Source organism: Gadus macrocephalus, chromosome 11 (assembly GCF_031168955.1).
Source record: "Gadus macrocephalus chromosome 11, ASM3116895v1".
Taxonomy (NCBI): domain Eukaryota; kingdom Metazoa; phylum Chordata; class Actinopteri; order Gadiformes; family Gadidae; genus Gadus; species Gadus macrocephalus.
This window is the reverse complement of record NC_082392.1, coordinates 14,692,201-14,720,044: the sequence shown is the minus strand read 5'-3', so window position 1 is coordinate 14,720,044 and position 27,844 is coordinate 14,692,201. Positions and strand designations below refer to the sequence as shown.

The 27,844-nt window shown below is 43.9% G+C and overlaps 2 protein-coding genes across 2 annotated transcripts in view; both read right to left on the bottom strand.

Annotated features, from left to right (window-relative positions):
- Nucleotides 1-20,054, bottom strand: part of spire1b (spire-type actin nucleation factor 1b) — a 33,386-nt gene extending 13,332 nt beyond the window's left edge. Inside the window, 7 exon segments of the mRNA XM_060064737.1 lie at nucleotides 3,095-3,259; nucleotides 3,408-3,482; nucleotides 7,009-7,134; nucleotides 9,725-9,961; nucleotides 15,005-15,033; nucleotides 16,943-17,427; nucleotides 19,508-20,054. Of these exon segments, the coding sequence (XP_059920720.1) occupies nucleotides 3,095-3,259; nucleotides 3,408-3,482; nucleotides 7,009-7,134; nucleotides 9,725-9,961; nucleotides 15,005-15,033; nucleotides 16,943-17,300 (990 nt within the window). The 5' untranslated portion in view covers nucleotides 17,301-17,427; nucleotides 19,508-20,054.
- Nucleotides 20,055-20,162: 108 nt separating this feature from the next.
- Nucleotides 20,163-27,069, bottom strand: atp6v1c1a (ATPase H+ transporting V1 subunit C1a). The gene is made up of 13 exons (XM_060064738.1): nucleotides 26,909-27,069; nucleotides 26,351-26,518; nucleotides 25,835-25,902; nucleotides 24,702-24,787; nucleotides 24,311-24,405; nucleotides 24,003-24,094; nucleotides 23,795-23,893; nucleotides 23,604-23,672; nucleotides 22,712-22,804; nucleotides 22,363-22,456; nucleotides 21,908-22,005; nucleotides 21,312-21,438; nucleotides 20,163-20,940 (listed from the first exon to the last, which is right to left on the bottom strand). The coding sequence occupies exons 2-13, from the start codon at nucleotides 26,480-26,482 to the stop codon at nucleotides 20,842-20,844; spliced, it is 1,152 nt and encodes a 383-aa protein (XP_059920721.1). The 5' UTR covers nucleotides 26,483-26,518; nucleotides 26,909-27,069; the 3' UTR covers nucleotides 20,163-20,841.
- Nucleotides 27,070-27,844: the final 775 nt, after the last annotated feature.

Genomic DNA, 27,844 nt, shown 5'->3' with positions numbered 1-27,844 from the left:
ACCAGGTGTGTGGCAGCAGCCCTCTCACCCCTACAGTCACGGGGCATGAAGATCCTGCCATATCTGGACGACTGGCTCATCTGTGCACCATCCCAGTCTCAGGTGGCCCTGGACACGACACTTCTTCTCTCCCATGTGGCCCGTCTGGGTCTCCGGGTGAATCTCACGAAGAGTTGCCTGGTGCCATCGCAGAGCATAGTTTTTCTCGGTGTGTCTCTCGACGCAGTCGCCATGAAGGCCTGTCCGTCGCCACAGCGGGTGGACGGCATCCTCCGCCTCCTTCTCCTGTTTCGGGAAGGCAGGCTGTTGCGCTATGTGGAGTTTTTGCGCCTCCTAGGGAAACTGACGGCTGCCGCTACAGTGGTTCCTCTAGGACTGCTGTCGCTACGCCCCCTCCAGAGGTGGCTGCACAGCTTTCATCTGGATGTCAGGTGGCATCGGCACAGGGGACTCAAGGTGTCACGCTGCTGCCTACTTGCTCTGGCTCCGTGGAGGGACAGATCGTTTCTTCTCCAGGGCATGCCCATGGGTTCCATTGCATCCCGTCGGGAAACCGTCACAACAGATACCTCCCTCTCGGGGTGGGGTGCTGTGTGGCAGAACCGGACAGCTCAGGGGGTGTGGCCTGTTCAGGTCCGCTCAGAGCATATCAATGTTCTGGAGCTGCGGGCTGTGCACAGGGCACTGCAGTCATTTCTTCCCTTCCTGGGCGGCCGGCATGTGCTCGTGCGGTCGGACAATGTCTCGGCCGTCTCTCACATAAACCACCAGGGAGGCACCAGGTCTGCACGGCTGTTGCAGGCATCCCGGGACCTCCTGTTGTGGGCAGCACCACGCCTGGCCAGCCTGAGAGCAATGTATTTGCCTGGGGTACAGAATCAGGCTGCAGACTCACTCTCCCGTTGCAAGCCGCCGCCGGGGGAGTGGCGGCTTCATCCGGAGGTCATCCTCAACATCTGGGACGTCTTCGGCAGGGCAGAGGTGGATCTCTTTGCCACAAAGGAGTCGACCCATTGCCCCCTGTGGTTCTCCTGGACAGAGGAGAGCAGCCCTCTGGGTCAGGATGCTCTCGCCCACGATTGGCCAGAGGGTCCCCTCTATGCCTTTCCACCAATCCCTCTGATTTTTCCGACGCTACAGAGGGTCCTCCAGCAGGGTCACAGACTGCTGTTGGTAGCCCCCTTCTGGCCAGGGAGAACATGGTTTCCACTGCTGCGCAGGCTCTGCAGCAGTTCACCACAGCGCCTTCCCGACAGGAAGGATCTCCTGTCACAGTTACAGGGCAAGATCTGGCATCCCGACCCTCGTTGCCTACAGCTATGGGTCTGGCCGCTGCAGGGCCCAACCCGCTGCTGACGGAGTGCTCAGACGATGTCTGCAATACCATACTGAATGCCAGGGCGCCTTCTACCCGGGCGCAGTATGAGAATAGGTGGCAGCTATTTACGGCATGGTGTTCAGACAGGGCTGAGGACCCTGTGCATTGTTCAGTTCCAATGATTTTGGAGTTCCTCCAGTCACTCCTGGATGGCGGCCGGGCCCCAGCTACTCTGAGGGTATACGTGGCAGCCATCTCCTCCAGACATGCTCGAGTAGACAATGACACAGTGGGGGGCCACAGATTGGTGGCCCTTTTTTTTAAGGGGGCGTTGCGGTTACGACCCCCACGAGCACAGCGTGCCCCAGTATGGGATCTGCACCTGGTGCTCGATGCTTTATGCTTGCCTCCTTTTGAACCCCTGGCTCAGGTGGAGCTGAAGTGGGTCTCCACTAAAACTGCCTTTCTCCTCGCCATCGCGTCAGCGAAGCGCGTCGGGGAGCTTCATGCTCTCTCCGTGAGTGACTCATGTCTGAGGTGGAACTCGGATGGCTCAGGGGTTACCCTGTGGCCGAATCCAGCTTTCCTGCCGAAGGTTCTGTCATCGTCGAACCTCAACCGACCTGTCCGCCTGGCACAATTTGTTGCCTCGGAAGGGGAGGACAGGTTCAAACTGCTGTGTCCTGTGCGAGCTCTGAGAGCGTACGTAGCTGCGACCGCAGGCATCAGACGCTCGGACCAGCTCTTCCTCTGCTATGGTGGTCCTAGGAGGGGCTGTGCTCTCTCCAAGCAGCGATTGTCTCATTGGGTTGTGGACGTCATCACCCATGCCTATAAAGGAGGTGGTCACCCCCTGCCATCCGGGGTCAGGTGCCACTCTACCAGGGCTGTCTCAACATCATGGGCTGCCCTGCGGGGCGTGCCCCTGGAAGACATCTGTGATGCAGCATCATGGACATCACCATGTACCTTTTCCAGGTTCTACCGGGTGAACGTTGCCACTCCCCATCCGTTGGCCGTGGTCCTGTTGCCCGACTCTGCTGTTCCCTCTCAATGAGGTAGGTGTTGGAGTTCCTCGTGACCTTGTTGGTATGAGCCATCCAGTGCTTAAAGCACCGCCTCTGGCGGTCAGTAAGGATGAAATAGAACGATAGTTACGTATGTAACTACGGTTCTATGAATCCTGGATGACCGCCAGAGCGCTCTGTCACTCAGAATCCTTGTGTACTCGCGAGAAGATTCTGCAGGAACAGATCCTCTGATGTCACCGGAAGATATAGGCTGTCCGGAGCTCATCAGGGGTCACAGGTGACTTTGTTGATATTAGGTACTCGAACTGCGCATGCGCGAGACGGATAAATCCAGTGCTTAAAGTACCGCCTCTGGCGGTCATCCAGGATTCATAGAACCGTAGTTACATACGTAACTATCGTTTTAACTTGGCCAGGAAACATTTGCAGAATTATTTTAATCTCAAAAGGCTCTCCTGGTCAAATAGATGTAATATAAAAAACAAGAGATGTATATTAGTGATATTCGATTATATAAATGGGCCGTTTTGGGCCAAACGGGACATTGAGATGATCATATACTGATAAAGTCCCTAGCCATCTCAAGCCTTTACCATTTTATTTGCATTAAACAAATGCTAACAGTGACCATATTTCAATAGACTGCATCCGTTTAATGCTGAACACACTTATCAATTGATGAAACACACTATTCTGGACGTTATCCTGGAGCAAACGGTGGGCGACAGAGTGTGCGGGGCCTTACCATGACCTTGCGCAGCTTGAAGCGCTGGGAGCGGATGTCGTCCATCAGCATCTCGTAGGGCGTCAGCTGGTACTCGATGGGCAGCGGGTCGTACCGCCGCTCGTGCACCTTCTTCAGCTTCACCCCGTCCCGTAGGCCGCGCATCACCTGCACCCAGCAGCGTGCCTGGGGACCCACAGGAAGGGGTTGTGGGAGGGGTGAGGTACGGTCAGCCACACCCCTTACCCTAACGTCTCCTATTTGAATAGCAGCGTGTTGGGTTCATTCGCCGGGCTGCATGGAAAGAAGGGCCAAGGTTTAGGAGACAGCCTACCCAGTCAGAGTTCTGCAGCTCATCCAGGTCCCTGCCAGTTTCCCCTGATGAGTCCCCCTCCATCTTCCTCAGGTTCTGGAGGGAATTGACAGACAGCCACAGACACACAGACAGACAGACACACAGAAGAGAGAGATCATTGGCTATTGAGAGCTAATTTGATGATCAAGTTACATGAGCCGTCATCTAACCTAACCTAGTGGCTATTTACTCTATTCTTAATTTGGTTTTTATTATATTATATATATATTTTAAATGCATGAACTTCACTATAAAAGGCAAAAATACAGAAAATACAGTCATCTTGTCTGGGGGGATGATGTTCTTGCCTACGCATGATACAAGCTGTGTCGGCTGTGTGACTGACTGACAGTCAGTCAGTCAGTCAGTCAGTCAGTCAGTCCGACAGACATGGCAGTGCGGCTGAGTAGAGTAAAGACGACAGGCCGCTGTACTAAAAGTTCAACCCCTCATCAGCCACTTGAACTGGCCCACCGGCCTTGTAATACTGTTCCATAAATGAATTATTAAAATGCAGAATATCCCATTACTATGTTCTTACCTCTTCTGTGTCTTTCCATTGTGTTCCACAATGTATTTATCACATTATTTCTTATGCATTATTTAATATGTAGTTAAAATATATATAACTTATTCAGTATTTCAATATTCAACCACTAGTAAAAAAAACAACAATCTATAAGTGTCAGGTGAGTGGTGATCTATGCACTCACACAGAGAGAGGGCAGGAAGAAGTGTTCTGATCCTCAAAGACCATTGCCTCATTGATATGAGCAGCACAAAAAAAGCTTCAAATGAGAGAGACATGACCATACTTAGGGGCTATCGGAGCCATTTAACAGCTGTGTTTTACTTAGTCCACACACTGACCTACCAATAGCAGAGCACCCGCGTGAATAATTAGGGGCAATTACCCGCAGCCTTGGTGGATGAAGCCACTGAATGTAACTCTTTATCCTCATCATTCCCTTTTGTTTATTCTCTCCCTCTCCCGCTCAGTCCCTCCCCGATGGATACCACCACCAGCACCAGCACCACCATCACCACCATCACAAGCACCACCATCCCCATCTCCATCACTACCACCAGTACCACCAACACAACCATCGACCCACCAACACGGTTCAGCTGCTTTCCTGAGACTCCCCGGCAGCCCCAGGGGTCTTTGTGATCAGACAAAGTCAGCGTTTGGAGGGCTGGGTGCAGAGTGGGGCTAGGATGCGTTTCCTTGGGGATGGAGCAGCTCTGCTCACAGACAACACGTCGTGGGGGGAGGTGTGTTGGTGGGTGGTGGGATGGAGGGGTGGGTGATGATGCATCTTATGTTGAGTGCTCATCTTACACCTCCCGGGTATACAGTATATATATATATATATATATATATCTCTCTCTCTATCTCGCTCTCTCTTCCTCCTTGTATTTCTCTCTTTTTCCTTCTCCTTTTTCTCTCTCAGACACACACAATGGATAATTGTACACAGATATGTACTTAGTTTTCTAAAAGCCCTCTCTCCATGCAGCCAAGTCTCTTTGGTAACAGTTATGTAACAAAGTAAATCCTCCATTCATTCATTCATTCATTCATTCTTTACTTCAGACGCATTACGCACTACAACAGGACAGCGACAGTGGGTATATAGCGGGAGGAAACACTATAGCACTACATAACACTATATGTCATGCACACATAAATAAACAGAAATGGAGTCAAGCGCACACACATACAGAAACAAACACACATAATTCCCTGCCAAGGGGGGAACATTTCCAGGTCACAGCTGAGACCCGCGTGAGTCCAACACAAATGCTGTTGTCTTGTGTAGCGGACAAATACGAGGAGAGCTGTATTTGGGATAAGGCAATATATAGGACAGGGCCTTGATCATTAGTGAGTCATAGCCGGCACCAACGGAGCATTCCCTTCTGTCGTCTGGAGAGATGCCAACCCCACACCCAACCTGCTACTACATGCTAGGAAGAAAGGTAAGGGAACATACGATACAAGGAGCCACAAAGATGTCATCGTAGGACAAACACAAGTGATTATGTACCAGAGGACCCGTCATAGACTTATCTTTGTTCAGTGTGCGACCGGTGCCCTGTTACATACAAGAAGCAGACCGGTAGTTAGGGTTATGTGTTATGTGTGTTTGTCTTTGTGATGACACCGTCCATTGTGGTATGTGTAAGGGTGAAAAGACATATCAGCGATCAGCCCGTCTCACCACACCCCTGCCCTCAAAGCGGAATGGTATGGTTCAGTGAACCGTGGTGAAGGTTTACGCAGCGTGAGCCCATGTGCTTCGGGTGGAATGGAAGTCAAACATATCTTCCTGTGTTGTATAATAGCAAGTGACTATGTGTGTACTTACTGTATCATATTAGCTAACAGATACCTCTGTGTGTGGTTTCTGATCATTTTTAATGCATGGCACGATGTGACAAACCCCATGAAAACAAATATTCAGCAAAAGTTGACCTACACACACACTTCAGTCACTGTCTGCCTACATCATCCCATGAAGAAGAAATCACTATGTGGTCTAATCCCAGTATCATCCGCAGGGACAAGCTGGGTAAGCTCTCTCTCTCGGTCTGTCTCTCTCTGTCTCACTGTCTCTCTCCCTTTACCTCTGATTGTAAAGGTTTGGAGAAACTGTTTGTGTATCGGACCGCCTATTCCCTCACCCAAATCACATTGGTCAGTCATGGGCCTCTCTCCGCTCCTAACTGGAGCACGGCTGTCTGGATGGTCTTCTGCTGCTGCTGCCCCCCTGTCTCTCTTCATCACTGTATTAGCCCGTGGTTAGGAAGCCTGTGGTTCGCTTCCCACAGGACTCCCACTTCAAAACCAGGGGCACTCAAGCAAGGGCAATGGCGTACGGAGACGTAAGATGATATAACCGGGGCGGTTCAGAGCCAAACGTCACAGAGAGGTTATCGTTTACTGATATAGTCTATGGTGGGCTCAAGTCTTACTCATCTTGTTTGAAAGCACAAAATGCCAATGGTGACAATATTTACATAGATTGCTGTCACTTGAATGCTGAACATGTTGATTTGTTCAATATATTTGCCTCAAAAATTATGAAACGGGGCAGTACAATATGAAATATTGATAATTTAGAATATCTGATTTTCTCTACCGATAATCCTAGTAAAAATTGAAAGGCTCACTGTGAATTGAAACTGCAAACCAAGATTTGTTCCTCAGACGTTGCCGTCAATGAACTGAAAGGCTTTCTGTCTACTCAGACACAGCAGTGTATTTTCGGGTCCGGTGCTCTTAAAGTATGTCTTGGCAGACAGACAGACAGACAGTAAAGATTAATAGGGCAGGGAGCATTTCCGGTGGCGGTGCTGAATCCCAATCAAGGGGGGTTGCGTCAACCCCGCTGCCCTTTGGCCAATATGTGACACAGAGGTCACATATTGATTGGCTGATGGGTTTATTATGATAACAATGTGATCATTACCCGTCAAGTTCAAGTTCAAGTCTTACAGCCTGGGTCCAAATACATAGTACAGATGATATGTTAGACAGAGAGACAAACGTTTGCTAGGGTCATTGTCGACCCACCTCTTTGGCACTCCTTATCTTCTCCAGGAAGGTGCGGAGCTCCTTGGTCTCTGAGTAAAGAGCCCGGCACACCGCCTGGTAGTGAATAGGAGCATCTGATTGGCCGGGAAGGTGGGACGTGCAGATCTGGAATTGAGAGAGGAAACAGGAAGTGAGAGTGAGAGAGAGAGAGAGAGAGAGAGAGAGAGGGAGAGCGAGAGCGAGAGAGAGGGGGAGATCTGTGTTCAATATTCTGGGGTTTAAACGTTCAAGGACAGAAAATACTTGGAAAGTCAACATACTAGAAAAACAGATAAAAGAGCTGTTTGTAATTAAATTGCATAAAAAATTGCACTGAAATGTTATTGGCACACAGACACAGACAAGCATCGTGTATGTCCTTGTCTCTGGACGATGAACGGACGATGAACAGAAGGTGCCCAGAGCCAGCCCTTGGCAGGGTCTTGGCATCTATTCTCCCACACTGCGCAAAAAAACCTTTACAAAACAATTGGAAGGACACACAAGGGTGGGGCAGGCCGTCCCACACACTTCACAACACCCTCTTCCCAGATATCTGAGGATAAGAGAGTGTACTTAAGATGTATCTATGCTAAAGAGACGTCAACGATGCAAAAGATGTTAATGAGACAGAAGGAAGGGGTGGAATTTACATAACAAATTAACTTGAATGCACCCTTTATTTTTAGTTTGTCCATTGGAAATGTTGATGCGGACATGCCATGGTAAATATTGTTAATGAAAACGAACAAAATAACGAGTATGAGGTCGCTTAAGCATCTAAGTTGACTGAAATAAGAATATAAGTGTTGAAATAAGTGTTGTGTGTTAATATAACTGACTAAAGCTTTACTAAAACTACATAGAACATTTCTTTAGTTTCATCTTTGTCACTTTGTCTTTTATGGATGGTGGTTCGTCTGTCCTAGGTGAATACTTTTTGTTCTTATTACACAATAGTTTTTCTGAACTTGTGTAAATACCCCATATAAAATACTAAAACTAACACTGAAACCAATAAAAATAAACGATCAAACCTGCCGTAACAATTAATTAAACTAAACTGGACTAACAAACAAAAGTCTAAACAAAATAAAAAATAATTTGCATGAAAAATCATGCATAACTATATTAACCTTGGGACCAACACACCCACACCCCTTTGTGTGTTGGTGGTGTGTGTTCTGGTTATGTGAGCAGTGAGCAGGGCAACTAAGGTCCACCAGGCAGCTTCTCTGCTTCATGGGAGGACAACGACAGATAGCACCTAGTAGACAATGACCCTGATCTACTAAAGAGCCCTGGGGTCACAATAGCTGGACTCAGAGGGTATGGGGGTTTACTAGGGTATGGTGGCTAGTCTGATTTCAAAACAAATATGTAAATGCACATTCCTGTCATGGTATAGAGTGTGAAGTGTGTGGAGTGTGTAAACAATACAGATGCGATGTGAAGACCACTCAGTGTTTGTTTGTGCTTTTGTTAAAACCGTTACTAAATTAATAGCAGCATACATAATAACGCCTATATGCACGGTGGTGCAAAATTGCATGTCAAACCGCATGTCAAATCGCATGTTAATCCGCATGTCAAATCGCACGTTAACAACCCTTTCAGAACCGGGTGTTAACCGGACTCCCTCTGAAAATAACGCTGTACGTACAGTATGTGTACGGTGGTGCGCCCTCGCGCTGTGACGAGGTGTAAAACTCGCAGGTGATGGCCGCGGTTAATACAGTTACTAAATTAATAGCAGCATACATTTCCACTAGGTACTTTTCCGTTCTAATTCACTATTCTGTCTGTTCTGGCGTGTTGCGGTGACTGGACTGGATGCCTGGACTCTCCTCATGGTTAACCGGCCAGCACCACATCACCAATTGTGATGTTGTTATGGCACCCATTGCACTTCTGACCATCCCTGGAAGAAGGGATCCCCTACACTGCGTTTCTTCTCAAGATTTCTTCCTCGCTAATTCAAGGGAGTTTTTTCTTGCCCTTGTGGGGGCTTGGGTAAAGGGGGGTCTCAAGTATTTGGCCTGTTAAGCCCTTTGAGACTGTAATGGTGATTAAGGGCCTTACAAATACAATTGAATTGAATTATAGGGTTAAAATAACACACGCAACATAACCTCTAACCCTAAAACTAAAACCTGTCCTACAACAATATTACAACACCAGCGTTCAAATGACAGTCAATGCAGAGCCCTATCAGCGCCCCATTTAAGCGCTCGGTCAACGTATTCACTCGGCTGGAAAACAGGCTACCAAAGTCAACGGTAGGTTGTATTCTCAAATCCCGACGGCGTACACAAACGCAGATCTCACTCATAAATTACAATATAATGAGATCATCATTCTTTGTACGAAGAAACATTTCACGATGGGGCAGAACTATGGCCCAGTATGACCCAGTATCCCCAGCAGGGCTCCGGTGGGACAGTACTGACAGCCCAGTATGACCCAGTATCCCCAGCAGGGCTCCGGTGGGACAGTACTGACAGCCCAGTATGACCCAGTATCCCCAGCAGGGCTCCGGTGGGACAGTACTGACAGCCCAGTATGACCCAGTATCCCCAGTAGAGCTCCGGTGGGGCAGTACTAACGGCCCAGTTTGACCCAGTATTCCCAGTATAGCTCCTGTGGGGAAGAACTAACGGCCCAGTTTGACCCAGTATTCCCAGCAGAGCTCCGGGCACGACGGGACGGGGCTCACCTTGAGCAGGTCCCTGTAACATCTGGTGCCGGGGGCGCACCCGGGCTCATCCTCTGCCTCCTCGTCTTCCTCGGTGGCCTCGTAGCCTTCGTCGTAGCAGGCGTCCTTCTCGGCCTCCGCCATGTTGATCATGTGGTTGATGAGCTGCTCCAGCGGCGCGCTCAGCTCCCGCTCCTCCGTCTCCTTCAGGCCGTAGTCCAGGGCGTTGTACACCATGATGCCCAGGGACTCGATCACCTTGAGATCATACATTTATTAAGCTTGGTTTAGATTAGTTATTTATTATAAAATATAATGTACTCATAATAATAATAAGGGGAAAAAATGCATTCAAACAAATTATAAAATCATGAAAATAAAATTCTGAAGACAAGTGGACCACACACCATAATAACAGATTGAAAGCCTGTTTATATAAGTTATTTTTTAAAAGCTCAACAGAAACCGACAGAGGCTAATGAAAGATGAAAGGGTCGGGGGTAACATGGGAAAGGCCTTGAGATCACTGGGGACAGACAGTAGGCCCTGAACTGCACTGAAGATGTGTAAATCCTTGTCTGACCACTAGGGTTATTACATAACAGTCTAGTGCTATGCTGCACACAGAGGTTTATGCTTGGGTAATGTACGGCTGAGGGTAGAATAACATATAGGGGCTCAGGAAACAAGTAGATTTGGTCGAGTAATGGCAAAATGTACGTATTAAATCATTTTGATTAGTGAAACAAGTTATTTCATACTTTTTTTAAAGTAAAAAATACATAGGAATTAAGGATTATTTATCACTCATAATTGTTTACTAAAGTTAGAAAATAAACTAAAAAAACAATTAAATAAGGATTTAATGTGAATCTCCTACACAACCTGCCAGTATGGATTTGTAATGTGTGACTGAACATGCTTTTATGTCCTGGGTTTCTGCCAAACAGCTGTACCATAGAACATACCATACAGTTATCATAATAACCACATGACACAACCATTCAGACGAACACCCTGAGCCACACGCAAAGACGTCACCACACACACACAGTCTCTCACAAACACACACGCCCACCCCCAGGGGCAGCAGATTACTGAGGATAGATCATGTGATTAACTGACTCATAAAAGAAAGAAAAGATAACTTCTTCATCGTCATAAGAAAATATGTGTTTTGTCTGGAACTAATGGGGATATGCTTTCATGCCCCCTTACACACACACACACACACACACACACACACACACACACACACACACACACACACACACACACACACACACACACACACACACACACACACACACACACACACACACACAATTCCAAAGAAGACTCATGCCACGCCTTTTGAAGATGACTCAGTGTGTATGGATAAACATAGCCTTAGTTCCTTACTGACAGGATGAACACATAATACCCTGCTATAATTGCCTCACCTCTTGCACTTCATATTAAAACAGGTTGACATTTCTGGGAGTTTTTTTTTGCAAGTGAAAGTTGGTGATTAAAATGCAGAGAGATCATTCGAACGCTCTATCAGAGTGAAAATAGGCATATCTATTCCTCTCAACCGGTTCAGGATTGCAACACTGTATTTTCATCTGTAGTTTAAATACAACAAACATCCCAAGCTTCTCTGTGGAACACCTAATCCTATACATTTCAATGACCCGCAACCGTCTCGCCATCTTGCACCATACATCCAAACAACCAAGGGAAGTCTGTGGCACATGAAGCGCTCAAGGAATGCAAAACATTGCAAAACATATAGTACATCATTCGAAATCATTGGTTCATACACAGAATATATATATCTAAATGGACTCTTAAAGAGAAGGGCTGTGTATCAGTGTATGAACCCAACTATTTTAGTGCAAGCATGTTCCAGACAGACTTGAGGCCCGGGGACAGAGTGATTATGAGGAGGGGGGGGGGGGGGGCTGGAGCACCGGTCACATGACCCCCAGATCAATAGGGGGGTTCAGGGCTGGGGCTAGGAGGGCTCTGTCTGAACGCCTGAGAACCAGGTCCTCCACCACCACCACCACCTGGGGTCAATGAAACGTCTTTGTATGCAGGACTCCACACCCACTGAAACACAACCCCTCAAATCCATCCAGGTAGGCACACATAGCCAACACACAACCGACACACGCCTCTGCCAAAGTAAACAACGGGCAGCATGAGTCGTAAATAATCACTTGGAGTCTCCTTGTACTGGCCCTTCCATGGAAGAATGAAGTCAAATGCTAAAAGCACACAAGGAACTGAAGGGATATTGCAGCTCAGACGCTCTAGTGTCAGTTGTTAATAAAGGGTTTTCTTTTTTATTCAAAATAACTAATGAACCTCAGAAATATGATGGTATATATTCCTATTTCTCGTCTACCTGTGTATGCATTGGTACAGCCCAATGCATACACAGGGCGTAATTCAGTCTAGAACTTACGCCCACAAAAACAAATAATCTTTTGCTTGTTGGAATTTACGATCCATATACAGCCCAAAGCTTCGGTCAAATCTGAAAATAAATTAGAAGAAACTAACTGTTAAAAAACTGCTGCGAGTAGATAACATCTCATCGCGCTATGTTTGTCATGCTAGACAAAATGACTGCTTATATTTGTGATGCAAAAATCCATTCTGCCCATCTCTCTCCTCTCCCATTCTCCCTCACTCAAACAACACGTCCTGAGAAAGGATCACCTGTATCAGTGTGAAGACAACTAAACCAAATGTCCAAAACCAGAAAGGTAGCACAGCCTTATAAACTCTCTTCATCGCTTCTCTATTGACGTAAGTCAGTGACTTATTCCCATCAAAAGAGCCAAACATAACTGAATGGAATATGCACGATGAGCGGTTAATCTTTGGCTGTGTGGAATGCCATGCAGCTTAGTTCACACTTCCTGGGCTTAGACTACACCACGGGACGGCAGGGCTGCAGGCTCCAGAGGGTTGGCTCATGACCCAAGTAGAGTGTGTGTACTTTTAAAAATATTCTTATGTAGATCTAAACATACTTAGGTTACAAGCATAGGCTGGCATGTGTTGTTATTTTTATTCAAAAAGAAAATAATGACGGTGAGTGACTCGATGCAAAATAACTAACGTACTGTTTATTTTGGGCTGTCTTTTTTATAAAGTACACTCAACGTCACTGTATTTTCTGTTACAGCCACTGCATTGTTTTGTGTTATGACGTGCTCCCAGTTCACCTGTTGTGACACACAAACACAATAATCTGTCATTCACAGCTGCTCTATCATCCAACACACATGCACACACACAGGTACGCACACTTGTAAACACACACACACACGCATCACACATCTGTCATGTTGTTTTCAATATGAAACACATCCCACAGATAAATAAACCCCAAACCACATAAATAATGTCAACCACATCTCCTTTCACCGGGACATCTCAGGAGTGTTTTAAGCCCTCTCCAACACATTGTTATGTTATAACAACTCATCTATGGTGCCAAGCTGCTTAGCGGGGAGTTAGAGACAACGTCTCACATACTCTACTGCTGTGTGCAGTTGGCGTGTGTTTAATTCAAGATCTCTTGTCACAGTGCTGGGATCTGGTAATTCCTTATAAATATGTACAATGTACTACACTTCCAGGTTCTTAACACAATCCCTCTGACCCTAACCCACTCACGATAAGGTAAATCATATAGCAGTAGAAATAAGCCCACAGAGTGAACATATTAATTTTCATCGACGTGTCTTGGAAGCATTGACTGTAACATACACAGTGAGCAGTGGAAGTCCTATTTGGCCTTGATGAAGTCACTCACAGCTATCACAACAGAAGACAGCTCGCTGTGAGGGATTTCCACTGTCAATCAAACAGAACTGCTGTCACTAGGACTGGGGGGAGGGGGGGGCCTGAGATTAGGCAAATAAAATGTAGAGTAAAATAGGCTGCAAAGGCTATTGTTGTTTATAACTACAACTAGAAAGAAAATGGCAACAAACCCGAGACAGAGGAATATTTGGCTATTGTTCTATTTTGACAGACGTTTAGGGGACACTGCTCAGCAGAGCAGCATTTAGAGTTTATGTTTCATTAAGGATATTGGTAAACAACACAACACACCGTAGCAGAACAGGCATGTTATTTCTCTGGATTAACAAACCACACCCTCAGCTCAAGTACTACCAAGATACCGACAGCTCGGTCACGGCTAGCACCTAGACTGTCATCTGTCAACATCATGATGTCGTAATGTAATCTCTAGGGGCATGCTAAATAAAAAGACTACAAAAAATAGAAAGGTTGTGATGTGATCTCTTTATTGTGATTTAGCTCCAAATTGTTTCATAGACTTGGACGATAGACAATAGACGTGTCAATATACTTTTTTGGGGAAACACAGGTGTCTTTAACAACACTAATTATGGTCTGCTCAGTATATTAATAAGTAATCTTCAAAGTTGAATCCGTTACCCGTAAAGTGGCAGACCAATCATTAGTGTTGAGCAACGTTGCTTTTGCTATTTATCTGTAAAAATATAAGGTTTCCTAATCAATGGATGTTTGAAGTATTTAGCAAAAATCCATGTCTCACTAGTTTCACAGTCCAAACTTTTCCTCTGACAGACCTCATGCGTTTCTATTTAAATATCTTTACCAATTTCCTGACTTTGCAACAACAAGGCTGAAATCACACGGAGACATTCTGCCTCTGAGCTGAAGGTAAAGTTGTGTTTGGATGCTGGTCACCCTTTTAGCATTGTGCTTGTACTCAAATGAACAGATGTTACCTCAAGGAACTTGATTCCTCTCGGCTGTTCCTTCTACCTAATGTGTCATGTTTGAAGTTTGTTGCATTATTTTTGAAAGGCCAAATTGACACGGTAAGTTTGTCGGGAAATCAGGCATTTACCGGAAGCAGAACACACACACAAAGACAAAGAGAACCGGAACAAGGGCAGGTACTGGGGGACATGAAACACAGGTGGACTTAATCAGTCATTAACATAGATGGACATAATCAGTAGCTAACACAGGTAAAACACATTACACCGGCAAAGGAAAACAGGAAGTAGCAGGGACGAATCATGACGATTTCTGTCTAAGAAAGAAATATCCTTGTGCTTTGGTTGTGATTGCCTTTCCCCACGTTTAATATTCCGTTTTATTCCCTTCCAATATTTATTTAGATAAAGAGTCACAAATGTGATGACATGGATATTATTATTCATCACAATATAGATTATTCATCACACTGTAGTTTTGTAATAATAAAATCCAATGAGTTTACACAGAAACACTTACCTCTGTTGATCTGCAGGGGATGGATTTAGCTGGGGAGAAACAAAATAAAAAGCTGTGAATATATACTGCATATTTAGAACAGCTTATGGGTCTCATGTCGACTAGGAATGAATAGGAAACACTGTGAACACAAATTGCCACCTGCCTCTTAACACTTAACAAGCACACAGTAGTTATCTAAATAAAATCATTTTGCAAAAGACTAAATTAACTGACTCCCCAATGTGCTCTTCTTTTTCTTTAATCTAGCTTGCTGCAGAAGTTGTTGCAGGTCATTCTGCTGTTGAATCCACCTAATAAGACCTGATTCTGCTTCCACTGCTCACCACTTCGACACTTGTTTCCTGTCACAAAAAGTTTGAGGTAGCATCTGACTAACATTGATCCCTGCTTGTATTTAACGTCCATGCATAACGTCCATGCATCACAGATCAAAACAACAATCCTTTAGTGTCCCCCAAAACCAAAACGATGTCGTCCCACACTGGATACTTCGGTAACATGACTGAGTAGTTCACCAACGGATGACCCTCTCAACAAATGGCAGCATTGTATTGTGACAGACTGCAATGTAGAAGTTAAATTGGGCTGAGAAACACATGACAGCAAACTGCATAAGCATACGCGGTGTGACGTTGTCGTGCATGGAGAAAAAAACTGCTTTTAAATATTGTTAAAGGGTCATTGTGATACTATGCACACTGGCTCTATGTTGTTAGGACCTGTAATGCTATAATATGAGTTCTGGATGAGGATAAATGAAATAAAGATCAAGGACGTACTGAATGATGTATAAAGATATATACACTTATTGTCTGGTTTGATCATGGTTCTTGCATTCAAATGGCGGCAAAGATAATGGCGGAAAATGACTATCCAAGAGACAGACTATTAATGAGCTTCATTGGTCACTCCCCTGGAAAATCTCTAGGCTAGGAAATAATCAATAGTTATTATTGTCTGCCCATGCTGCATAAATATGATGAACGTATTGTCATAAACCCATCAAATATTTGTATTGGTCTGCGGGCTCTTTTACTCTGTACAGGGTTTGTTGTTAGGACCTCAGGAACCCTCAAGCCCTGAGAGGGTGGACCGTCCTGACCCTTTCCGAGGTCCTCCTGGGGGCTCCGGGGCCCGTCCTGGGACTGTTGGTCCCACCCAAAGCTGGCATTTTTCAGAAGAAAGAGAAACAACACTATATCGCTGTCCGTACAGTAAGGACCCTTAAACCCTAACCATTCCCTAAAACCACATCCATTACCCTAACAGCAGTATCCATAAATATGAAAATATATATTTATTAAGAGCAAGTCTTTTTTAAATAATTGTGTCCACCGATGGGTCACAGAGCTTAAGGTGCAGTAGCCCTGGTCTAGACACACAGGTCAAGACCAATGACCCAATCTCGACATCAACACCATGCCACCTCGACAGAATCTTGCTCTTAAGGATTAAGCACATTAAATAGCCAATGTCCAGCAGAAAATGGCCTGTATTCAAAATAAGGGACCATCCTACAACGATTCACCAAGACCCCACGGGGTTCTGGTGAGAAATCATGTCTTGGTTTATCTCTTGAGGTATAGAAACTGACACCAGTGGCATGTTGGCCTCTGATAGGGAAGCTGTAGTTGTAGGCTGAACCAATGGATAGAAATAGGTAAATAACATGTGTTGGCTATTAAAGGCATAGGCTATAGCACTGAAGCGTTTAAATAGCATGCTCCTAGATCTTCTTCTCCTTGATCCATCAGGCCGAGAGGTAGCAATCCAGATGCCTATATAGCCTAAGGGCATTTTTTTCGTTTTTTTTATTGTAAATAGGAAGGCCTATACACGATAATAATCCAACCATCAAATCTGATATTTTCTTATATCACGTGCACGGTAAGGCGAGTGTGCCCGTGTAGATAAGCCTCGTCTCGCATGTATTACCTTGTGAATCCTCGTCGTATCGGAAGCGAACCAATCCGTCTCTCTGGATGATCACGTCCCCGAGTCCCTGGATCTTCCGCGCACGGTGCACCACGGACGCTGTCCCGAGACCCGCCGCGGAGGTCCTCCTCCCTGGTCCCCTCGCCAGCGTGCTGCAGCACTGGTAGCAAACTGCCCATGCCTGCTCCTCATTGATGGGCTGGTTGTACAGCGCTAGAATCGCCTCCAGAGATAGATCTTCTCCTTTTTCCTCCATGGTCGCTCCATCCATCGCGGTGCACCCGCAAGACGAGCTTTGCAGGAGTCGCTGGTCTCGTTGCAACGCTGCCCTGATCAGCTCGGCGTCGTCCTCCGCCATTCTTGCATTCTTCTCTCAACGGCTATTAGGCCGACGACGAGACGATGCCAGCGTAGTGTAGTCCAGACTCCAAGCGACGTGAGCGAGACCACCTGGTGGCATTGATGCGCTGCGCTCTCCTCTCCTCCTCCACTCAGCAGACCGTGGTAAAGTTAGTTTTATATTGGACGTTGGATATTCGACACATTCGAAAAATCTATTTAGCACTGGCTTCGATGGACGAATTTGTGTCAAACCAACTTAGATGTGTTAATACAAGGCATACCTATGTAAAACAAAGCTTATTTCTTTAATAAAAAAATGTAATGTTAAAAAAGGCTATAAATCTATTATGCGGCTTGACCTTTTGACCTACCCATATCAAAACACATCTGGTGAACTCAGCTAACTGCCACACACATAACACAAAGCTTATTTTTTCCAAAAAAACACCTTTTGATTTTATACTATTTTTTTAATGTTAAAAAGGCTATAAATCTATTATGTGGCTTGACCTTTTGACGTACCCATATCAAAACACATCTGGTGAACTCAGCTAACTGCCCCACACATAACACAAAGCTTATTTTCTCAAAATACCTACCCTGTGATTTTATATATTTTTTTTACTCTCAGAAAATGCTATAAATCTATTATGCGGCTTGACCTTTTGACCTACCCATATCAAAACACATCTGGTGAACTCAGCTAACTGCCCCACACATAACACAAAGCTTATTTTTTCCAAAATCCCACCTTTTGATTTTATACTATTTTTTTAATGTTAAAAAGGCTATAAATCTATTATGCGGCTTGACCTTTTGACCTACCCATATCAAAACACATCTGGTGAACCCATCTAACTTCCCCACACATAACAAAAAGCTTATTTTCTCAAAACACCTACCCTTTGATTTTATATATATTTTTTAATCTCAGAAAAAGCTATAAATCTATTATGCGGCTTGACCTTTTGACCTACCCATATCAAAACACATCTGGTGAACTCAGCTAACTGCCCCACACATAACACAAAGCTTATTTTTTCCAAAATCCCACCTTTTGATTTTATACTATTTTTTTAATGTTAAAAAGGCTATAAATCTATTATGCGGCTTGACCTTTTGACCTACCCATATCAAAACACATCTGGTGAACCCATCTAACTTCCCCACACATAACAAAAAGCTTATTTTCTCAAAACACCTACCCTTTGATTTTATATATATTTTTTAATCTCAGAAAAAGCTATAAATCTATTATGCGGCTTGACCTTTTGACCTACCCATATCAAAACATACCTGTGACCTATGCTATAAGTTTGCGTGCAAAAAATGTAGGCAGGCTGTACTTTTTATACACACTAAGTAATTTAATGAATAGGTCAAAAGGTCAAGCCGCATAATAGATTTATAGCATTTTCTGAGAGTAAAAAATATATATAAAATCAAAGGGTAGGTGTTTTGAGAAAATAAGCATTGTGTTATGTGTGGGGCAGTTAGCTGAGTTCACCAGATGTGTTTTGATATGGGTAGGTCAAAAGGTCAAGCCGCATAATAGATTTATAGCCTTTTTAGCATTAAAAAAATAGTATAAAATCAAAAGGTGGGTTTTTTGGAAAAAAATAAGCTTTGTGTTATGTGTGGGGCAGTTAGCTGAGTTCACCAGATGTGTTTTGATATGGGTAGGTCAAAAGGTCAAGCCGCATAATAGATTTATAGCCTTTTTAACATTAAAGAAATAGTATAAAATCAAAAGGTGGGATTTTGGAAAAAATAAGCTTTGTGTTATGTGTGGGGCAGTTAGCTGAGTTCACCAGATGTGTTTTGATATGGGTAGGTCAAAAGGTCAAGCCGCATAATAGATTTATAGCATTTTCTGAGAGTAAAAAAAATATATAAAATCACAGGGTAGGTATTTTGAGAAAATAAGCTTTGTGTTATGTGTGGGGCAGTTAGCTGAGTTCACCAGATGTGTTTTGATATGGGTAGGTCAAAAGGTCAAGCCGCATAATAGATTTATAGCCTTTTTTAACATTACATTTTTTTATAAAATCAAATTGTGTTTTTTTTTTTAAAGAAATAAGCTTTGTTTTACATAGGTATGCCTTGTATTAACACATCTAAGTTGGTTTGACACAAATTCGTCCATCGAAGCCAGTGCTAAATAGATTTTTCGAATGTGTCGAATATCCAACGTCCAATATAAAACTAACTTTACCACGGTACTCAGCAGTGGGTGGGGATGACAGTTTCCTCGCGCGACGCCCCTGCGTGCTGTGTTCTTGGTTCGTCATATGACTGTGTGTTCATGGTCTCAAAGGCTGTCCCATTCCAATTCATTCCGAGCTTGGTTGGTACACCCTGAGCACTCACATGATCGCTTTTGCACTCCTTTACTCGTCCACCATGCACGTCAGACACATTTTACCCCACAGCGAGCAGTCTATTTCAGACAGCATGCAGATTGGAGCCGTTCCTCGAAAGCCTTCTCTACCCACTCTGAGATTAGAATGGAAGTTATACTGTGGCAACCGTTTAATGTGGCATTTAGAGATTGACATTATTGATTAATTTTATTCAATAGATAAACGGGAATAACATAACCAGCCAGAGGTGGGCGTGATAAAGAGCCAAATTATTGGGGCTATCCGTCGCTAATAATTAACTCCTCATTTAATTGGTATGACATTATGCATTTCATGTGCGTATATTATGTACATAGTGCCCTCTGCTGTTCGAGAGGCTGAACTTGTGTTTTTCAAGCTAGTTCCTTCAGGGAGATAGTCCAGAGAGAAGTGGAAACTTTCTACTGCACGTGAGAGCACAACCACCCACCTGCACCCACACACAACAAATAAAAAGGAACTTCAGAGCTAGTGAATCATGTGGGTAATCTTCATATTTATTCATGTACAATCAATGGCAAACACAATACTTTCACAATAGATCTATAGATCAAATATACAGAACATGGGTACCACATCATTTTTTTTTTCCATAAATGTTTGCCATGGCAGGCAGAAACACATACCAGATGCATCACACACACGCACACAACACACACACACACACACACACACACACACACACACACAAATAGAAATCTCCGGAATATCAACTTGGAACAAGCAGCTATCGATAAGCACAAACACAAAAGAGGAATGAATGTAAATGTAAAAACACAACTCGTCATCTGAAGCAAAATGAAATCCACAAGTGGTTCTTAATACATGTCAGGTCACGATGGAATTAACAACAACAACCAAGTCATAAAACAAGATATTCAGGTTTCATTATTATCTTATGTGTCAAAGTGGCAGCCATTTTGTTTACGGGTCTTCCACCACAGTGAAAGAGCATGCCCAGAGTTTTACACGTTAGACTAAAAGATGAAGAAGGAGGGACTGAAAGCACACACAGAGCCCAATGACAAGGATGAAGGGGGAGTTGTTGGGGGATATATATATTTATATATATATATATATATATGGATTTTTAGAAATATGGTTAACAGGTTTGAGATGTGCACTCAACGTACCGACTACATAACATAGACTGTGTTACAGTTTGAAGTCCAATAGGTTGCAGTCAATCTTGTAGTAAACGTAGGGGTAGTACTCCTGCTGGCTCAAGTTAAGGCCGGGAATGTCCATCGCCGACTGCGGAACAGACACACACGACCCGTGATGTCATTCACCAGTGAACGGGGGGAGCATTTCAACAGGATGGAAAACATGATCTCAGCTACTCAGTAAACCGCAACTGTTCCTCATATTCAGGGGAAGCGGTAGCACACACAAGTTTTGTGAAATATTTCCCACATGCATGTACGCTGAATTCCAATAAGCAGAAATGGGGTGGGATGGGGAAAACACCTTCTTCTGCTAACTGCTGTTCCTGACCAAATCTATATTCAAATAGTTTTACTGTGCATAATAACCTTACAATGAAACATAACCACGAAATACAAACACACAATGAAAATATGAAACAAAAAATCAATATAGTAAACAAAAGCAGGCCGACTCACATCGATGATGCCGGCGGCACTGCTGTCCAGGTGCTTGTAGAGCTCATTCAGCACCTCCCTCAGCTTCTTCATGGTCTTCTTAGTGGGCTGGAGGAGCATGGCCTGGAAGTTGACCGGTAGGCCGTACCTGGAGAGGCATAGTGGCGTTGCAGCTTAGCAAGAACTATCATTAACACGTCGGCAGGCCGGTCGGATCAAAAGGTTGATTTGGTTGATTTGTTTTTTAACCACAGGGGTGGTGGACCTTTCAGTTGGCACAGTCATCAAGAATTTCATTACTTTAAATTGTTCTTTAAAGAGACAAACCATTTCATTGTCATCTCGTATTTTTATTCCAAAGTAGACATGAACTTTTCTGGCCATTCCTGTAATTTGTGATATTGTATTATGGTAAATAGAAGTTGTTGAATTTGATCTGGAAATTAGACTATCTCTGTGGCTTTGTATTTAGGAATACATTAATAAAAGAGGTCTCACACCTGCTATACAGCATGGACACATCCATCACTACAAGGCCATATGTATAATTCATATAATAAAACCCACAATTAAATCAAGGGTTTAGATTATAATAAATTCTAAACTAATAACTGTACCTCAAGACGGACTCGACGAAGACCCGTAGTGCTTTGATGTGGACCCATGCGATGAAGGCCTCACTGAAGTTCACCTTCAGCCAGCGCACTAGAGGGCCCTACAGGGGCGGAGGATCCATATCCAACATTAGGAGTTATTCCTACTGTGTGGTCAAGGCCAAAATCAAAGCAGAAAGTGAAATGAATTGAAGTCTACTCCGGGCTTTGGAATCGACTCCAAATAGTGGAATCGACTATTCAAATTGAGTGGGTTTGTATGTTTTTGTTGTTTGTATGCAACAACCTACATAAAACACACCAATCTGCGTTTGATTATTTCAGTCTGATCCATTTCTCATATCAAAGATGACGGAAAAATGCGTGATGTAATCTTTCATCCTCCATGCTACTAAATGATTAGTGCCTTCCACTAGGTACATTTGTGCCATTCTCTCCTAGACACAAAGGGCCCGTACAAACTGCTTCTTCTTGTCTGTGGAGAGACGCGTCATCTCCTCTTTGTCAGCCTTCAGCTCTTCTTCGTTGTACTGGAAGTCCCTCATGGTGAACCTAGAGACAACAAGGTAAAAGAAAGGTCAGAGGTCATCTTGATCATTCCCGTTGACTACCTTCACAATCACTCTAGATTGTACATTAGAAAACATGTAACCTTTTCAAAAATATAACAATATGTAACAACATTAAAACAGAAAGGTTTTAATTTCGGAGACCTATTAATGTAGGTCTCCGACAATGGCAATGAGGACTCAAGTGATCCAGTGTGGTGATATGTGTGCTGTCGGTGCAGTGAGACATGGCCCTTACTTGTTTTCCCTGGCCTTGTGTCTGAAGTCATCGAGGGCCTTTCTAAAGAGGGTCACACTGAACAGACCGCTTTCCTGGTCCTCAAACAGCAGACTGGGAGAAGCAAAGATGTCACTTCAATAACACTATACAAATAACCCACAAATGACTATAGCATGAGAATAATGTTGACAGATGATCCCTAAAGTAGTTCAACCTTCTTTTAGCATACCAGGAGAAAATGTGTGCATGTCAGCATATCATATGACTACATCGCACTAGTTTGTTCAGCAATACCAACATAGAGAAAGCGAAGAAACAAGCCCATGAGCAGATGGATAATGTTTCTGCCACAGTCCAAAGATCCTGTTCCACCGTTGGGATGCCAGAAGAGGAGGTCCCCAAGACTTTTTTAATGAGCAACTGCTAATGAGCATCTGCATAGCGAGGGTGTTGCTAGGCAACGTCACCAGTAGGGATGGAGGATCTAAGTGAAAGAGCAACGGTTTGGCGGCTGCCAAGTGAATTCATAAGTCACACCATTTTCAGTGTGGGGCCTGACATGTTAATGAGGTTTGCATGCACTTCTTTCTTTGTCCTTTGTGTTGACAAAGAAATAAAAACGAAATGTGGGTTAATGGTTTTAGAGAGATGGTGTGGGGGGGGGGGGTATAGATTGTAGGTTGTAGAAGAGATGTATAGGTTGTAGAAGAGTTATGAACTCTAACATTTCTCTCAAATCTCTAATCTTTCTGAAGCATTTCTAGATGTCAGAATCAGGATTTTGCAATTTATGTTCCATCACATATTTTCTCACGTCTGGTTCTAAATAATACATAACTAGGTTACAAGCATTAAAAAATCTCTGTTTTGCCAGATCACCAGCAAAACTGTGTAACCACGTGTAACTTACTTTGTGGATCGCGGAACGACCATCTCAGCAAGTGTTTCATACGTTTTCTGCCAGTCAGCATATCCAGTCCTACCAGGCATGAGAACACCCATTAAAACAGAGCTCAGTTTTAACTCAACCAACCATACATTCAACAGACCCACATTTATCTATTCATGCCTTTTTGTTTTACAGCTAGGCTAAGTTCTTACTTCGGAACCACCACCAGCATCGTGATGAGGTACTCTGAGTCAATTACAAAGTCTTCCTTTTTAACGATGTCTGCCAGGCTTCTGGTCAGCAGGCTCCCCCTGGTGGTATAGGAAAGCATAGGTCATCACTGAAAAAGTAAATATCATCCCTCACATACCATGTAAAACGCCCTTGAGAACACACACACACAATAAAGAAAACACTTACGCATTCTTCCTCTCGAGGTTCTGCAGGTTTCCCTTCAGGTTGTTGTAGGCTGATGCCCTGGCCTTCAGATCGTTGTCAATCTGACTCACTTGCTGGGGGGGGCGGAGAGGAGAAATGGGATGAGGTTGCAACAAGGCATGCTTTCAGCCCTGCTCTCACACAGACACATCATGATGTATCCAAAGCACAGGTAAAAACATGGCAACCTAGCAGCATGAATCACACGTTGACCATAGAGAGGTTAGGGGCCATCCGTTTAAACACTGCCAGGTCTCCAGAGTTAATTTTGTGTTGAGTGGGAGCGCTACCTTGGAGATGATCTCTGAGATGTTTTTCAGGGACTGTTTGATGGGATACTTTGCCATGTCCCACTGAAACCGTGTGATGTAGGTGACAAGGTCCACTGGAAAAAAAAAACACGTAGGAGGCGCAAAAAGGAGATTTATAAACCAATGGTACTCAAACCAACAGAAGTCTTTCAGGTCAGAATGAACTAAACAGTCTTTATGAAAACAGTATTTGAGTTTACGTACAGCAAAAGCTTAATATTCTTTGAATAAGGCAGATTATTTTCTACTGGGCCGCTCACCATAGATTAGCTAAATTTGATCTATTACATTCAAACAAATCCTAAATGATTGCAAGCATAGAGATCCCATATCATCTCAATGGCATTATATGTGCAGGGGGTTGGACTACCTCCATTGGCCAGCAGGTTCTCCTGGACTTTGTCTCTGCTGTCCTCCAGCACGTCGGCCATGTACTGAGCCACCTTCTTCAGCACACTGTGAAGAGCCGAGAGAGATGTCAAAACCCCTCGGCACTAGCACAAACACACATCAAAAGAGTTCACAGTACCCCGCTATAACAACGTATCCCAACCCCTAAAATCAATACTAGATTTATAAGCAGACACACATTGTGCTCCAGAAATAGTATGTTTCACCGCCATGGCATAGCCACACGCCTCTTCATAAAACACCATAGCATACATCATTGGAATATCAGCAAATACATTTTGTTACAAGGACACGCATTTGGTTTGTCTAACTACAGCTTTAAAAGAGAGAGCTGATCATGCTCTATGTAGCTTCAATGGCAGCCATCACTACTCGTTCACGAAAGCAATTATTTTTGGTTATATTTATTTGATCAAGGGTTTACGAACCGCCTAAAAAACGAAATCCTCCTCCCTAAATCCATATGAAATATACAGGAAGGACATCCACATTTGAAAGAAGATAGGTCAACACATTGTTTAGAAGGACAATGTTGGTCATGACAAGCAGGATCGTGAGATCACACGGAGTCTCACAAGGTTCCTTGTGGATGGGGAAATGATAAAAGAAGTGTTGTAAATTTAAAATCCCCTTCAAAAGTGAAACCATGATGTAATTTTTGACTTTCTATCTCTGTAATAACCATAGTGAAAAGATTCAGAGGTGCAATCAGTAAATTACTGTGAGAGATTTCTCAACTTTTCCAGAAGACTACATATCTATGTGTCAAACATCCGAGAGGCCCATTAGTCATGAGCCTAAAATACCTTTTTTTCCCAGACTGTGAAAGATGCCGCCATGTCACCCAACTGTAAATTGCAAACTTTAGCCTGCGTGCCTTCTTAGCTTTAGACCAGTGTGAAATTCCCCACGGTTATAGGGGAAGGTAAGCAGAAAATAATAATAGGTCCAAGCTTTACATCAGAGGATTTAGTGCTTAAACATTTAGTGCTTCATCAACAGTTCAAACTACCCATGTATATCAAACATATTACATAGGATGGAATCACAAAGAGGACACCAACTCAGACAGAGGGTGTTGGGGCAATGTACCTTTCAACAAAGCCGTCTAGTTTGGCCAGCTCATCCGACAGCCCAACCAAGACGTCCAGAGTCCCAACCTGCAACAAAAGGAAAAGAGCCCTTCAGCACAAAAAATGCTTTGAAGAACATCTCTGGTCCAGTAATGTTAGGCCATTTTGAAACAAGGTTTTGCATTTGAACAACGGTATCTGAGTTTTAATCAGCGGGCCACCAGGGGATTGTCTTTAGGACGGCACCTCTTTTGTCAGAAGCCCTTCATGCATTAGGGTTAGGGTTAAAGGTGGGGTAATCTCATCTGGGTCTTGCAATGAATGACCAAAGCAGTAGCCAACCGAGAAACTGTAGCAAGGAACACTTTATCAAAGCAACATGTAACCTTACCATGAAGACATAGTATTTATTATATACTAGAATGCTTTAGACCAGCGCTGTTCATTCATCATGGTGTGTTATGATCATGGTGTTGAATTCGTTTTAGATCTAAATTAATTGTGGAAACTGTATTCAGTGGGTGCTGCTGCTAACCTTGAGATCGGGGATGTTGAACTTGTGGTTGGTGGACAGGTTGTTGGTGCGAGTGGTGGCCACCATCATGTGGTCCCAGGTCTGCTGGCATGTCTTCTCGCCAGGAGCCGAGATCAACCAGAACTCTGACATGTTTACAGTGCTCCTCCGACCAGTTGGCTTGTTGAACTAACAGCATGTGAGACAGCAAGTCCGTTATAACCATATTTTGTGCCATTAATAATTTAGTAGAACGACCACTGTATTCCTCGATGTGATGTAAAGCACAGAAGACTCAGAAACTGTCAAGGGCAATAAAACATGATTAGCCCCGTTTCTTGATGACATATTGGCAACAGCATTAACGGTACACCGTGTATGAAGTGATTGTAGGACGTGTTTACCATTTGCAGCTACCATTGAGTTTGATAAACAACCATACACTGCGGGGTGCAACGTGAAGCTGTCAGAAACCAGCTGGTCAGTAACTACACACGGAAGGATTAGCTGCAGTATATTGACCCACGGTACTAGCGACAAACACAGTGTGTTCGTTGTTGGTTCACTATTTGCGCTTACCTGAATAAGAAACCAATAGGATGTTTTCAGGAAAATATATAGTATTATTTCTTTAGAGCTTGCAAGTATTCATATTTGCCATTAGTCCAATTCTTGAGATCTTGTCATAGCAGCATTAAGTCACCTGATTATTCCGTAAAACAGGAAGGCCTCTCTGCGCACTCAAGCATGCGCACTCGTCACCCACCAAGCTCACTAGCGTCCACCTCTGGTTGGGATGCATACTGCAATCAGATACCGTTCCATCTCCACCAATTAATTTAACTATTAGACATGTGTAAAAAGTTGGTAAAACAAATTCCCAAAAGTTTCAAAGTGAATATATTACTTTGTGCCATTAATATTGGTAGGCTGAACATGTTACCTTTCCCTTCCAAGAAGGTACACATTAGAACTGCTGTCCTAACTTTAGTGGGGTAGATTTATCTGACAGCAGCTATAACTGTTCTGGACACCGATGGCTACAGTCAGCATTGAGTCGTCAGTCAGACACAATACACATTTGACTTTCCAAAATTGGATAAGGTTGACTCTGGTTTCCTGAACTTGGGTGTCTCCTCATGGAAGTCTTGGAAAAATGCAGCCGATGGGATATGTTTACAGTTCAGTGGGTCTGGGGTTCATTGTTTCCAACACAATGCTTGGTCTGAGTGGAGCCAACCCTGGAGATCAAACAGCGGGATTGATTTTTGTCCCTATGGCTGGCCATAGGCCAGTCTGCCTGATGTTATCACTGCCTGCGATAGGTCTTAATCAGCCACTTTGTAGAGGAAGACGGCTGTCCATGCAACTCATCAGTTGTCAATTTTAAGCTTAACAAAATATTGCACCTGTGTTTTTATGTATTTTACTACCATTTTGTATGCTACGTTTAAACTATAAATATCCATCACATTCATTCGACAAAAAGAGCTTACATCTGAATATTTTTGCATG